Below are 15,677 nucleotides of genomic sequence, written 5' to 3'. Positions count from 1 at the left end.
TGGCAAAATGATATGGTGTGGTGTAATTGTACCCTAGGTCACATGGCCTGCAGTACTGAATAAACCAGTCTGAGTATGAGACTGAATCAAGTCTTCTTTTTTATCAATGCCGAGCACACCCGAGGGTGCCAACTAGAACCATCTTTTAACTTGATAAGACGCGACCTTCGAATCTCCCACTCTGTCTGGGTAGACACACTGTCCAGTCAACCACGGAAGGACCCATGACGTAAGCGGGATGGAGGTCACGCCATGTTTCGTGTAGGAAGGTGACAGACTGGTTTACACATTGTGTGATCAATGGTTCAATGTATTCAAGCCATGTGACAGATTGATTGATGAAGACTGATAAAAATTCCGACTGCATGTGTTTGGATTTGCATCTGTTATGAAACCCGTGGATGTTCAGCTGTAACCTACCGTTGTTGAGAAGGTGCGTGGCCTTGATTTCCCCTAGAGCTATCTCTACTATCTCCATCGCACAGTGTATGGAAGTAGTGACCATTACTACTTCCAACCTCCAACCCCTAATCCCCAAGGATTATATATCATGAACGTTTTTCTTTCTTTTTAAGCATTTTATATCTCCACACGGCAGCCGTCGCTTTCATTTGCAACAAACATCAGTGCTGCACATGTGATAACTTGATCGTCTTGGTCTGAATACCTGACGCTGTGGCATGAGTTACTTTCGACTGTTTTGTAACAATATGGACAACTAGATACACCTTGTTGTAGACACAAGAGGACATGCCCACAACACTACCATCTTCTGTCTGTGTGTCTCTATAAGAATGCCCCGACATGCATCAGCAGCTCATCAGTGTTTCTCTATGTCCACGAGAACGTCTGTATGACACCCTCACAAAGACAAACACGTAGCCTCCCCCTCTCATCGATACACATTCCATGTGGATAATGAATACCGTCCTTGGATGTCAGCAGATTTTGTACAAACTGTCCTGACTCAGTCAGATGGATGACTCGGTGCAGACTGTAGTCTGTAACCAGGATGTCACCTGTGCTGGTACTTGTGATACCACGAGGACACTCCAGTGCCGTGTCTCCTGTAGGTGTGTAGTTGAACATCATATCTCCCTCGGGGGTCAGACACACGATACACTTGGTTCCGCCGTCAGACACCAGGATGTTACCTGTCCTCGTGGTACTGAGGAAGTCGGGATGCCTTAAGATGTTGTTACCTTTGTGGAGCGGATTGATGGACCTCAGCACGTTTCCTGTCATATCCAGGGTATCAACACAGGGAGGCGACCGGGAACCAGCTGCTAGTGTTGATGGAGTCAGGGACGTTATACCAAAATACTGTTTGCTGGTTCTCATGGTTGTCAGTAACTCCAAGTCTAGTTTAACTTTTAGTGTTATTATCTGTTTGGAGTATATCAGAGTGACAGCTACCTGGTCGTGTGTCAATTTAGTAATACCCCAAGGACCTCCATCAAGCAGGATCTTACTGTGGTGTCGCTGATTGTTGCTAGAGTAGAAGGACTTCACACTCCTGTTGTACATGTCTGTGACGACAACCGTGTCTGCACCATCCACCACCACCACTGTCACTCCAGTAGGTACTGCTGTGTATTTATCGCCCGCTACTCTGACGTCAGTGGTGTCTTGTAACACAGGGGGAGACTTCAGGTCCGGCACACTCTCATACAGGACCTCTATCTCACCCAGCTGTAGATCGTCCAGTGCTGTACTCAGCTTCTCTGTGTCCTGTCGGAATGTGACACTGGCTATTCTTCCCCTCTCCTTCAGGTCAACGTCTCTGACAGCCTCCACATCACCGGACTCACATCCCTGATACATCTCATACACATCCATGTCACACTCAGATTGTAGAGCCTGGTCTATCAACTCCGTCTGTTGTTGATACATCTGTACTGACATCTCAGCATCTATCAGACATCGCTTCATCACATACATAGCACCAAACTGACGCAGGAGTTGTCTCCCCTTCCTCTTTACAATAGCTACAGCAGGTTGTATCTGAAAGTTGAAATTCTACGTTCAAATGTGTTTAACGTCCAGTGCACAGGTGGACCGATTTCAGATTGTGTGAAAAGTTATTGTTATTAAGAGTAGTGGATTACCCTCTAAACATGAAATGTGGGACTATAAAGGTTGTAAACTGCAATGTCTTACACACTATAACTATTTAGGTGTTGTGTTTCCATATATAAATAGACTTTTTAGACTTTTTGAACATTATACACTTTTGCCAGCTTAATGTTGATGTAAAGCCCAACGTTTTGAAACCGGGTGCTGGAGAAATCGAGAATCTGGGATTTGAACCAACGAACAGAATTCTGGATCGCCCGAAGAACACATCCATGCTGAGCCTCATCTGACGGTATAGGCGATTTTGTCATCACTCATCAGCGTCTATAAATCTGTGAAAGGCGAACAAGATATTTGTTTTCAAGAAGACTGTCCTGTTTTAGTCAGTAAATGTCGTTTACCAACTGTCGTAAATGTCAACAGAGAGACAGAGAGCCTGTCGTCCCGATACTGTTATTTGCCTTTTCCGACAGGCATGAGACCAGGCAAGAACAGAGTCACCGTAAGCAGTAATGTAATATCAGTGGAATACATTGAGTGTAATGGACAATCCAGAGGTAAACGTTATGTGACTGACTTACTATCTGTTTGTTGTTTAACGGACAATGGACAATCCAGATGTAAACATTATGTGACTGACTTACTATCTGTTTGTTGTTTAACGCCCGACACAGCAATATAGTGACTGTCTGTAAATAACTGAGTCTGGTGCAGACAATGCAGTGATCAACAGCATCGATCTACGCAACTGGGATACGAAAGCATGTGTCAATCAAGTCGGCGAGCAGCACCACCCGTTTCCGTTAGTTGCCAGGCATAGTAACTTAAGACCAACCCGGATCTTTATGGGTCAGGCCATGTCAAGTTGATCTGTACAGATGTATAGCCTAGATAGAACAGTCCAGTGACTGACATACTGAGCATCGATCTAAGCAGATATCATACGGTGACATGCAGGAGTCACACCGTAACATACGATCCCTTTGGTTCCTCTTACAACCACATTATTGAGGATGACTTCTATCGAATGACAACACAGTTGTAAATAATAGAGACACGCCTCGAATAGGTCTCACAGCCCAGAGTTACTATATAAGACCCATTCTATATTCATCTCACTGCTGTGAATAGTCTATCGCTGTACATGACCCTTTTACGTGGTTTTCGTGGTCATAGCAACGCAGCTGCAACTTCCAGGAATAATTCCACAAATGCATTGCAGTCTTCTTAGATGACAATTCCAACACCGAGATTGTACACATGGACATAGACTTGTGGGACTGGGTGTTACAGGCATCCAGACAGGTAGTTCCAGGGTGTCATGTCTAAGGTAAATGCAGTTATGAGACGAGTGCAGCGTAAGACCTAGATTATATAGATAATGATACATATCAAGGTAATGGCGTCTTATGTCCACGCACCTGCTGATGTATGCTCAAGGCATTAAGACATTATTACCCCAGTTATCCCAATCTACCTGTGGTGAGCTGGAAGGTTAACAGGCTTTTCATTCACAGCTTGGTGAACAGAGGTAGCTTTTACAAAAACAAACTTTCTTAAGGTGAGATCACACATGTTCTTCGTTGTGTGGTAGGGCTGGAGTCCTCGAAACGCTCAGTGAAGCTGCCCAACAAGAACCCTCAATGACCAACGTTGCTTAACTTGTTACCTGGACCCATATTGTCCAATCCCAGGCAAACACAGTACGTTCGCGGATCCTTCGTCGAAATCAATATTTGGTAAATCCGTGAGCTGCAATATCTGACACTGAGTGGCCGAAATATGCTGAAAATCAACAGTAATGAATTAGATGCGAAATTAGTCTGGTCTCAATCACCGGTTGTCCTTGGAAACAAGCGGAACGTGAACTCAGATGATGCGGTTATGACCCCACGCGCATCACATCTCACACGTCTGAATCGTCGACGAGAAACTGTGAATTCTGGGAGTTTCGAATGCTTGATAACTTGATAGATTGCTCGATGACATCAAAAACATGATGATGATTTCAGTGTGAATGACCCCCCTAAAATAAATATACAAAGTAAGTGACCACTATCCCTCCTTCCCCATGTCATGTACAAAATCAATGACACCCCCTCTTCCCCCCCCCCCCCCGCACACACACAAACAGAGAGAGAGAGAGAGAGAGAGAGAGAGAGAGAGAGAGAGAGAGAGAGAGACAGACAGACGTCCTTACTTTATCTTCAGTTCTGCTATGCTCTAAGGTCCCATGTCATTTCTATGGTTAGCTGTTGTAGATACGTGGGGCTTTAGGCATAGGGCTTTAATTTATCTTTTTGTCAGTTGTACTAAGTGAATCTACAGGGAATTTATATTCATCACATTTTACACCTCTGCGCACATGAGACAACCGGTCCGTCGTGCCTCAAATGAAGGTGCAGTTTATGCTTCCGGTTTATACCCGATAGAACTATAGCCGTTAACAGAGGCGAGTGTATTGACGCTGTTATACTACAACAGGTCGGTGTTTCACTGAAATAATGGCTACATGACGGGCTACCTAGGCAAAGCAAGCTAGCCTCACAAGATAATGTCAGCATGTCCTAGACAAGACACTGAATGTTTGTCAGAAACAGGGTAAGCATCTCTATTTGAAAAATGTATCATGAAGTAGGACTGTGATATATGATAGTTCACAAAAACGTACCAGCACAAACTTGGACAGTGGTCGTCTCGCTGCAGCCTACTTTATAAAAATACAGTATACTTCAAATGTTTCTTTTCAATATTCCCCTACATGTGATAGTGTTGGTCATATTACCAGGTCATTCAGTCGTCCTTACATTGCCGATTGACCCCATCATTGCTGTAGGCAGTAACGTGAATGCTCCTGTTAGGTATTGTTGTGACCACGGACCACCACAAACTTGGATCGTGTGCCTGCAGCCTACTCTATACTAATACAACATACTTCAAATGTTTCTTTCTGGTTGTGTCAACAACATGTCGGATTATAAACTTTTCTCAAAGTCACAAAGATTAGTTCATCTAATTAGCTTCTCACAGATCTGGGGCGATACACGGACATGTACCTTGTTCTTCGCTTCCGAAAGGTTGCACAGAGATTGAAGTGCGAGACGCATGCACTCTAGGGCAAGAAAACCGTCATATTACCAGGCCATTCAGTCGTCCTTACATTTAGCGGGTTGATCGCAAACTAAACGAGACTTATTTGACAGTAGTTGGCTTAACCTTGTTCTTCGTAGCTATCATCATATGCTCATGCGTGGATGAGTATATCCGGTGCTGCATTTGCTCACCACGCGCCGATGAATAGCCCGCAAACCAAACTGGAATCTAATTATTACGGGAGATTGAGCCCCAAGTTGAAGGGTAATTGATTTGATTTGCCCAGTTTGAGGACTGTTCTGCGCTGTAAGGAGCAGAACGATGTGCTTTGAAGTTTTCCTTAAATTAGATTTCCGCCAAGCTGCAGGAAGGATATGTCGGCTGCGTGATGTCATCTGCTGCGGGAGTTGCTCCGATTGGAACAAATTAATTGCGACATGAAACTGATAAGTGATGCCAACACATAGCACAGATGGAAGGAGGTGGCCGTTACTCCCATCACGTAATCGCTGTTTTTCTTCCCCTTCTCAGAGATTTTATCTCCGTGTAGCTGACATGCGCAGTGCTGCTAATTCCAGGGCGTTGACACGACCTCGCTGGAATGTTTCTACACCGGAGGATAGAGAGGAGCTTCTTCGTTGTTCTCAGTTCCTACAAATACAACAAAGTCAGAAACTTGTTTAAGCTTTTAAATGAAAGTTGAAAAACACGCAGAAATGATGGAGGAAGACGACTGCTGTCGAACACAGTCGACGTGTCCTTCTCGGAAATATTTACGTTACCATCGGAAGAAAACTAAGCACCTCTCCTTTGTGAAATTGTCATTTAGTTCCGTTGCGTTTGCATGGACACGTAGCCTTCCTATCGATCGATATCGATTGATACAACGTTTTTCCATGTGTCCCTTAGCGCGATGCAAGGATCCGCTGACAGAATTTAGGTTTTTGTCTGGAGGCGTGTTGGTTTCATCATGGTGGCAAACTTCTGCGGGTGTTTTTGAACTTACAGCTGACGCTTCGTTTCATATGGTAGGTGCTGACCTTCGCCCACTTATTATCAACACCATTGGTCTTCAGTAACCCATGCATGTAGAAACATGCGACTAATGGGAATGGGTTGTCGGGCTCACTGACTTGGTTTACAGATGTCATCGTATCCCAGCTGCGTGGGTCGAGTAGCTGGAATATTGCGGAGTGTGGCGTAAAACGAAACTTACTCACTCACACACACACGCACGCAATGATTATTTTGATGTAGGTAATGGCAAATGGCTACACCCAATCATTTCGGTTAAACGAGCAAAGTCTGTCAAACAAACGAAACCTGAATCACCTCAGCTAGTATTGGGACGTCTCCATGTTGGAACTTACTTGTCAAGTTTGCCCATCTTAAAAGGTTGTTATCTACTAGTCGTGAAAGCTGATGAATTTATATATCAAAATCGACCATCGCGATGTACTCTGTGCCAATGGATAGGAGACACATGTATCGCTTCTCAATTGCTGACTGCAGTAGACAGAGAGAGGAAAGAACTCAGTGACCATAAAGAATATTGACTAGTGACTTAATAGAAAACATTTACTTTTAATGCAGTGAAAGTAATTATACGCTATGCCTCACTGACAAATATCCAAGGTATAAAAACTTTAACCCTAATATGACTTCATGCATATCATTTACTGAGTTCTGGACAGCTAACTATGAGGCTAATCGGTAACTCGGTTCATCAATGACGCTATCGACTAATGGGCACTCAGCTATTCTGAAAACACTACCAGATCCCCGGGGTTCATGGCGATCACGTGAGTCATACCCAAACATTGATCATGTTACGTCCGTGATTGTCTTGCTGTTGGGTGTGGCCAAAAGAAATGTCGTCCATTGAGGTAATGGAAGGACACACGTGTTAGAAACATACAACACTTAAAACTGCACATGCAAGTCTTCAACTATACTGATAGGGAATTACAGAACCCAAAGTGTCTGAAGATCTTAACAGTTGTTCATTCACATAGTACTGAGTACTGCTTAGACCATGTTGCAGAATGTCATTATGGAAACGTAACACTGCGCATGCGTCATTTCTGTGTTTGTAATGACTGTGGGTCTTATGTAAGAAAATTAATAGAACATTGATTCTAGGTTTTGTGTATGTTCATCCTGAGAAATCCTCCATTTATTTAGAAACAGAAGAGAGTGGTATTGATCGCTGTGGTGACTTTGATGATGATATGCCAGTGTTCATTAACAGTGGCGACTTTGATGATGATATGCCAGTGTTCATTAACAGTGGCGACTTTGATGATGATATGCCAGTGTTCATTAACAGTGGCGACTTTGATGATGATATGCCAGTGTTCATTAACAGTGGCGACTTTGATGACGATATGCCAGTGTTCATTAACAGTGGCGACTTTGATGATGATATGCCAGTGTTCATTAACAGTGACTTTAATGCACGAACAGGTGAGCTTGATGACTTTATAGGTGACGATTCTTCAAATTACCTCCCCTTACCCAACTATTATACGTCTGACACCTTTAGTTTACCCAGGACGTCCCACGATAGTGACACAAATATGTATGGATTTCAACTACTGGAAACTGTTTGGAATCCACATTGTAAACGGAAGTACGGTTTCTGATTCACCAAGTAACTACACATTTATTTCACATTCAGGTACCAGCATTGTTGACTACTTTATTGTGTCAAGTGAAATGTTCAACGAATTGTGTGATCTGGAGGTGATTCCAAGAGCAGAGTCCGATCACGTGCCCGTCGTGTGTACCTTTCCAGACTTATTCACAGTTCCGGAAAACGTAACTACAGCCTCATATTTGAAGAGAATCCCTTGATTCAAGATATCCAGTTCTCAATGACATACTGACATCGTGCGTTCAGGAACATAAACCTAAGAGTAATGTTGCACAGAATGACCCTGAGTGCGAGAACTTGAAACGAAATAAGTGTAAATTGTTAAATGTGTTCAAACAAGGTAGAAGCAAAGAAAATCTCGTAAACTACATAGATGCCAAGTCACAATTTAGAAAATGCTGTGATTGTAAGAAAATTGAAATGGACGGTAAAATTGCTAAACACTTAGAATATTCCGCAAAACATGGAGACTGCAAAGAGTTTTGGGACACTGTGAAACGAGTGATGAACTGTAAACGCTCGCCATGTCTTGTAAATGCGCAAACGCTATATAAATACGTCAAAGATTTGTTAACCCCTGTGCATGCCGATGTGAACGACTCATTTGATGAACTTGTCTTGGAATATATAACAAACCATTATTGTGAACACTGTGAACATTCTCTGGGGAGTAATCTGCTGTCTGACACAATCACTGATGATGAGACCCTGCAAGCTATAAAACATCTTAAAGCTGGTAAGGCTCCTGGTGATGATGGCATACCCCCTGAGTTCTTTAAAGCAGCACAAACGTCACTTTTAGCACTTCTGGATCCACTTTTCAACACAATCGTAGATACAGGACTGTTTCCAGATGCGTGTAATGTATGCCTGATACCGCCGATATTCAAGACTGGATCTACTCTTGACCCTAATAGCTATAGAGGATTTTCTTTGCTTAACATGGCGGGAAAAGTATTCACATCTGTGCTGGAAACCAGATTACGAACATGGACTGATTTAAATGAAATTCTCCTTGGAGCTCAAGCTGGCTGTCGTCCAGGATATGGAACAGTTGAAATATCTTCATCCTTCAAGCTCTATGTTCAAAATACCTTTGTGAAAAGGCGATTCTTTACTACTGCACATTTATTGATTTCAAAAAGCGTTTGATCTGGTAGGTAGGGACAAACTGCTTTACTCGCTTTTAATTCACGGATGCCATGTTAAAATATATGATGTTTCAGTCAAAGCATGTGTAAAAGTTGACAACGGGAAAACTGACGCCTCTTTGACGAGTTCTGGAGTACGGCAAGCATGTAGGCTAACTCCTCTTTTGTTTACTATTTTCATCAATGAAGTAGCCACTGAAATCTACCAGACCTGCAAACACGAAATCTTTGTTTCTCGGGACATCGAGGATATTAAGATGCTGTTATTTGCTGCTAATGTCAACATGTTTTCGTACACGGTTATTGGTTTGCAAACAACTAGACGTATTATACCAGTATTGCAAGTCTTGGGGACTGTCTGTCAATATGAATAAATCAAGCATGATCGTTTTCGTAATGGTGGAATTATACGCAAGGGTGAGGAGTGGTTCTATTCGGGCGAACAACTGGGGCGCACAACATACTACAAATATCTTGGTCTACTATTCTCATCTAGGCTAAAGTGGTCAGCTGCATGTAACAATTTGGCATCACAGGCATCGAAAGCATTGAGGCCAGTGTACCAGCTATTTAAAAGTAATCGTGCAATGACGTTATCCACAGCAACGAATATTTTCGACTGCAAAAGTTTACCAATCCACCTGTATGGCTCCGAGATATGGGGAACAATCTACAATGAAGAAATTTGAAAAGGTCTTTACATCATACCTGAAACGATTCCTATCCGTTGGGAAATTTGCGTCAAACAAAGTAATGTTGAATGAAACAGGTCGCCGCAGTGTATTTGTGTAATATTGAGTAATCAACTACTGGTTGAAACCTTTAGATACATTTAGATGTGTCGATAACACCTTTAGATGATAATGGTAGACATAACTGGGTTATGGAGGTCAGAGGTCAGATCTCTGCTCTTTTCATGCTCTTTGTATGGACTTGGTTGTCACAACAAGTTGGTGATGAAAAGCTATTCATCACCTCATTCAATAAAAGGTTACAGGATATCTTTATTCAGGACTGGCATTGATCTATTTCTGCCTCAAGTTTTCTGTCGTTATACTCGAGATTTAAAACTGATTTTAACACAGAAAGATATATTACTTGTCTTCAAGACACGTCTTTGGTACATGCATTCTGTAAATTTAGAATAACATTGAACAATCTGAAGGTAAATGCATAAAGGAAGAAGAAACGACATTGTGACTATAACATCTGCTGTGAATATTGCATGGATCTCTACATCGAAGATGAAGTCCACATACTATTTACATGTCCAAAATATTCTGCACTTCGAACGAAATATTAACCATGGTCAGCCTCTGTTATGCCAAACAAACGTAACTTGATCAAACCTATTTGTTCACAAAATCCACAAACAATCAAATTTCTATCACTGTATTTCAAGCATGTATTTGAAGCACGCCGTTCTTAATTATTAGTTGTGTTTCTTCCTATCAAATCCATGTGGCAAAATGATATGGTGTGGTGTAATTGTACCCTAGGTCACATGGCCTGCAGTACTGAATAAACCAGTCTGAGTATGAGACTGAATCAAGTCTTCTTTTTTATCAATGCCGAGCACACCCGAGGGTGCCAACTAGAACCATCTTTTAACTTGATAAGACGCGACCTTCGAACCTCCCACTCTGTCTGGGTAGACACACTGTCCAGTCAACCACGGAAGGACCCATGACGTAAGCGGGATGGAGGCCACGCCATGTTTTGTGTAGGAAGGTGACAGACTGGTTTACATATTGTGTGATTAATGGTTCAATGTATTCAAGCCATGTGACAGATTGATTGATGAAGATTGATAAAAATTCCGACTTCATGTGTTTGGATTTGCATCTGTTATGAAACCGGTGGATGTTCAGCTGTAACCTAACGTTGTTGAGGTGTGTGGCCTTGATTTCCCCTAGAGCTATCTCTACTATCTCCATCGCACAGTGTATGGGAGTAGTGGCCATTACTACTTCCAACCTCCAACCCCTAATCCCCAACTGGTTCAAAAGGATTATATATCCTGAACGTTTTTCTTTCTTCTTAAGCATTTTAGATCTTTACACGCTTTATACGCTTTCAGTTTCAACAAAAATCAGTACTGCACATGTGATCACTTGATCGTCTTGGTCTGAATACCTGACACCGTGGCATGACAGTTACTGTTTTGTAACAATATGGACAACTAGATACACCTTGTTGTAGACACAAGAGGACACACCTACAACAATGTCATCTTCTGTCTGTGCGTCTCTGCAAGAATGCACCGACATACATCAGCAGCTCATCAGTGTTTCTTTATGTCCACGAGAACGTCTGTATGACACCCTTATGAAGACAAATACGGAGCCACCCTCTCTCATCGATACACATTCCATATGGATTCTGAATACCGTCCTTGGATGTCAGCAGATTTTGTACAAACTGTCCTGACTCAGTCAGATGGATGATTCGGTGCAGACTGTAGTCTGTAACCAGGATGTCGCCTGTGCTGGTGGTTGTAATACCCTGAGGACAGTCTAGTGCTGGGTCTCCTGTAGGTCTGTAGTTGAACATCACGTCTCCATCGGGGGTCAGACACACGACACACTTGGTTCTGCCGTCAGACACCAGGATGTTACCTGTTCTAGTGGTACTGAGGAAGTCGGGATGCTCAAATATGTTGTTACCTTTGTAGAGCGGACTGATGGATCTCAACACGTTTCCTGTCATATCCAGGATATCAACAGAGGGAGGCGACCGGGAACCAGATGCTAGTGTTGATGGAGTCAGGGACGTTATACTATAATACTGTTTGCTGGTTCTTGTGGTTCTCAGTAACTCCAGGTCTGGTTTAACGTTTAGTGTTATTATCTGTTTTGAGTGCGTCACAGTGACAGCTACCCGATCGTTTGTCAACTTCGTAATACCACAAGGAACTCCACCAAGCAGGATCTTACTGTGGCGTCGCTGATTGTTGCTGGTGTAGAAGGACTTCACACTCCTGTTGTAGATGTCGGTGACGACAACCGTGTCTACCCCACCCACCGCCACCACTGTCACTCCAGAAGGTACTGCTGTGTATTTATCGTCCGCTACTCTGACGTCAGTGGTGTCTTGTAACACAGGAGTAGCTTTCAGGTCCAGCACACTCTCATACAGGACCTCTATCTCGCCCAGATGTAGATCGTCCAGTGCTTCACTCAGCTTCTCTGTGTCCTGTCGGAATCTGACACTGGCTATTCTTCCTCTCTGCTTCAGGTCAACGTCTCCGACAGCCTCCACATCACCGGACTCACATCCCTGATACATCTCATACACATCCATGTCACACTTAGATTGTAGAGCCTGGTCTATCAACTCCGTCTGTTGTTGATACATCTGTACTGACATCTCAACTGATTTTATCTCTGCTTTCATTTGACCAATGCATTTGTCTGAGATCTCTTTCAGTTCATGTAAAAGTCTCCGTTTCTTGAGTTTAATCTGTTCTATCACCTTGGTAGTTTCATAGTTAATAAGAGATGCCATTTCTTTCAATCGAAATGTTTCGTCTTCCAACCTACATTTCTTTGTCTCGATCTCTTTGGTGAGTTTTTCCCTTCTCTGTGACAAATTGCCAGTCGCCCGCGTCAGTGCTGCTTTCATTGCCTGTATCTCTGATTCCAAGCTGACCACAGAGACACATTGCCTGTGATAGATGGCACAACAGGCATAACAAACTGCTTTCCTGCAATCTTTACACAACAACTTAACACGTTCATCCTTGTGTTCCTTACACATGACCATCCGCCTTCGTTTGACCTTGACCTCCCCAGAGAGGTCAGTGACATCGTGATGACGAGTTGATGGCATGCGGTTGTGAACTCTGACGCATCTAACACACATCGCCTCATCACACACATAGCACCAAACTGACGCAGGGGTTGTCTCCCCTTCCTCTTTACAATAGCTGCAGCAGGTTGTATCTGAAAGTTGAGGTTGTACGTTCAAAGGTGTGTAACATTCAGTGCACAGGTTGACCGATTTCAGATTGTGCAAAATACCTAAAGACATGTAAGATTTGTTATCCTGTCCCTAGCAACTGATATCTTTGTGATGGTTGGAGTTGTAGACACATATTTATACCGTGCTAATGGTAACATATGGTGTATGGTAAAATAAAATATACTTCTGAGTCATTGTATGATAGCCGCTTAACACATGTACCTTTAGATCCCGAACCAAACGAGTCCAAGAGGCCCTGGATCAGAAAGATAGGCTTGATCTCATCCGCCCACTCCTCCACGGGTCTCTCAGGGTCGGACACTTTCGTCATCTTGCTGCAGAATGGACAGAGGAGGGACTTGGCACAGATGGCTTCTGGTCTGGTTTTGGTGTAGTTGACGATACATTTCCGACAGAAGGTGTGATTACACACAAGTGTACAGGGATTACTGAAGACGCCGTTGCAGATGACACAGGTTAAGTAATGTTCCGTCAGCTTCTGAGAGGTAGCCATCTGAAAGACAATGTGAGGCAACTGTTTACAGTCGGTTTGGGTCAAAAGTGTACCGATGAATTGCAGTGTCACTGGTAAACTAATAAGCATAACATACTTAATAAAACCCTATTCGTAATCAAACCAACCAACATCATACCAACTCTATGAGATTCTTGCAGAATTTTTGTCCGAATAATATAAAAGTTGTTTTGCAAATGTTCATGAAAATATTGAGACAGTTCACGGCGTTTTACGAGGGAGGAGTGCAGAAAAAGGCACAACCAGATTTTCGAGAAGAACAAAAGTGCCGAAAAAGTTTGTTTGATTCATTAACCGATGCTGTGTTGTCTCCATGCTTTCTCGCACACCTGGCTGTCCCTTTCTCGACACTCCTCCCTCGTAACAAATAGTGAACTGTGTCAATATTTTAGTGATAAACTGGGTTTTTTTATTTTATCGACAAATGTTCTTAAAAAACTTCCCAGAGTTGGTATGGTGTTCTGATATATGATTAGTGCTTCATTGAAAATGTTACGTTTATTAGTTCTCGAGCTAAAATGCAACTCATCAGTCCGCTTTTGAGCCAAACAGATTATAAGTCTTTGAAGGATTCGCCATACACAGTTGCCTCCCTTAGATATGGCAGCAACCTACAATTCTTCTTTTGTCATAGCCATATTGGTGGGCTTTACTGTTTGGAAAACAAACAGACAAAACGATCGATACTTCAATCAACTGGTCTATCAACCAGCCAATCAACCAGTCAGTCATCCAGCCAATCCACTAGGCCAACTAACAATGAACCATTTTCCTACTTACCATGATACCTTCTACCAAGACATTCTAAATTCCTGCATTGCATTTGTTTTGTCATCACTGTCGAAACTAAGTACAAAAATTGGTAATAATCGAACATATAGATATATAGCAAGCTTTTGGTTTAGGTTAATTCTGATAGCAAACCCCATGTAAACGGAATGCTCGCACTTTGATCTGATATTTTTTAATGTTCGAATTCATGAGTATTTTTTCTTTGGCATTGTATATTCTGAAATCTGCTAACTGTGTTTGATTTGGAGGTTTCGAAAGTAGATTGCCGAACATTCCACTCCACGTCGACATTACATGCTCCAACCAGGTACCAGGGTTTAATAACATAATTACATTACATCCACCTCAGGTCACGTGACGACGGGCCTGTAAGTGTGTCACAAAGCAACGTTGTTCACCTCATGCACGTCACTGATTTGTGTAAAAGTCTTTAACATTGTCCGAGTTTTTTTTATCAATCTGGATGGCTACAGAGAGAGCTGTGAAGGCGATAACGTTGTATGATTTATCATAACGGAAGTAGGATATATATATATAGATATCTTCCGTGTTGAATAGAGGGTTTAGTTTAAGCTTCATGGCCCTTTAATTCCAACAGAGTCTTAGGTTTTCAAATTTAAGTATTTCATGGGAATATATACATTTCTATGACATTTATATTAACACACAAATATCCTGTTCCAACCTGAACAGTGAACCTGGCGCTTGTATGACCCAGTTCAATAACGAAAGTACAAGCACACAAAATACTTGGCATTGTATAATCTATAAACAGGGAATTTCTCGTTGTAAACGCGTGTATATTATGTGACTACTCGTCAGATACGTCATGCTTAGAACTCAAAAGTATACACTGAAATCAATATACATCCTTCAGAGGGAAGAAATATGTCTCTGAGTTTCCTAGCAGACAACACCTACCTTCTCAGGTCAGTCGTAAACAGCGGTGTACTGGGGAACTGTACCCCGAGTGTAAAACATCTCCTCTAATCATATAGTTGCCTCCCTTTGGAATGGAGGTTATGTGATGTATGTAGGGTGGCGGGGTACTGCGGGGTAGTATGCAATGCCTGTTGTTATAATCGATATGTGTAATGGAGATGTTGTGCTACTGTGGGTGGGTAGAGAAGGTGGAGAAAGGAACTTTCACGGACCGAGTTTAGGCAGCGCGCAGGCACCATTGCTAAAGTTTATAGGTGCAGCTTCCTACGATATCAGTAAAGGAAATAAACATTTTTAGGAAAGCACAGTACATGAAGGTAGTCTTTACAGATCTACTTAACCTTCAAATGTGAAACGCTAGAGAATTACCAGTCTCGATTATCCCACGAACAGATTCCATTGGTTCTTAAAGGAAAAGGTATTTGATTGGATAAATGTAAACTCAGTGATGACAGAAAGTTTCGCCCAA

General features: G+C 42.5%; 1 protein-coding gene across 1 annotated transcript; it reads right to left on the bottom strand.

Moving 5' to 3' along the window:
• Window positions 1-746: 746 nt before the first annotated feature.
• On the bottom strand, window positions 747-15,219 carry LOC137257575 (tripartite motif-containing protein 3-like). The gene is made up of 4 exons (XM_067794899.1): window positions 15,188-15,219; window positions 13,162-13,453; window positions 11,281-12,920; window positions 747-2,004 (listed from the first exon to the last, which is right to left on the bottom strand). The coding sequence occupies exons 2-4, from the start codon at window positions 13,451-13,453 to the stop codon at window positions 832-834; spliced, it is 3,105 nt and encodes a 1,034-aa protein (XP_067651000.1). The 5' UTR covers window positions 15,188-15,219; the 3' UTR covers window positions 747-831.
• Window positions 15,220-15,677: the final 458 nt, after the last annotated feature.

The sequence above is a fragment of the Haliotis asinina genome, chromosome 12, assembly GCF_037392515.1.
Source record: "Haliotis asinina isolate JCU_RB_2024 chromosome 12, JCU_Hal_asi_v2, whole genome shotgun sequence".
Classification (NCBI taxonomy): Eukaryota; Metazoa; Mollusca; class Gastropoda; order Lepetellida; family Haliotidae; genus Haliotis; species Haliotis asinina.
The sequence above is the reverse complement of the archived record's forward strand: the minus strand, read 5'-3'. Positions and strand labels throughout refer to the sequence as shown.

Bases quoted from the DNA above. Each gene is read 5' to 3' on its own strand.
- LOC137257575 (XM_067794899.1), bottom strand. From the start codon at position 13,453: ATGGCTACCTCTCAGAAGCTGACGGAACATTACTTAACCTGTGTCATC. The intron at 12,921-13,161 runs GTACATGTGTTA...CTCAACTTTCAG, and splicing joins GTTTGGTTCGGGATCTAAAG to ATACAACCTGCTGCAGCTAT. The intron at 2,005-11,280 runs TGGACATAAAGA...TTCAACTTTCAG, and splicing joins GTGTCATACAGACGTTCTCG to ATACAACCTGCTGTAGCTAT.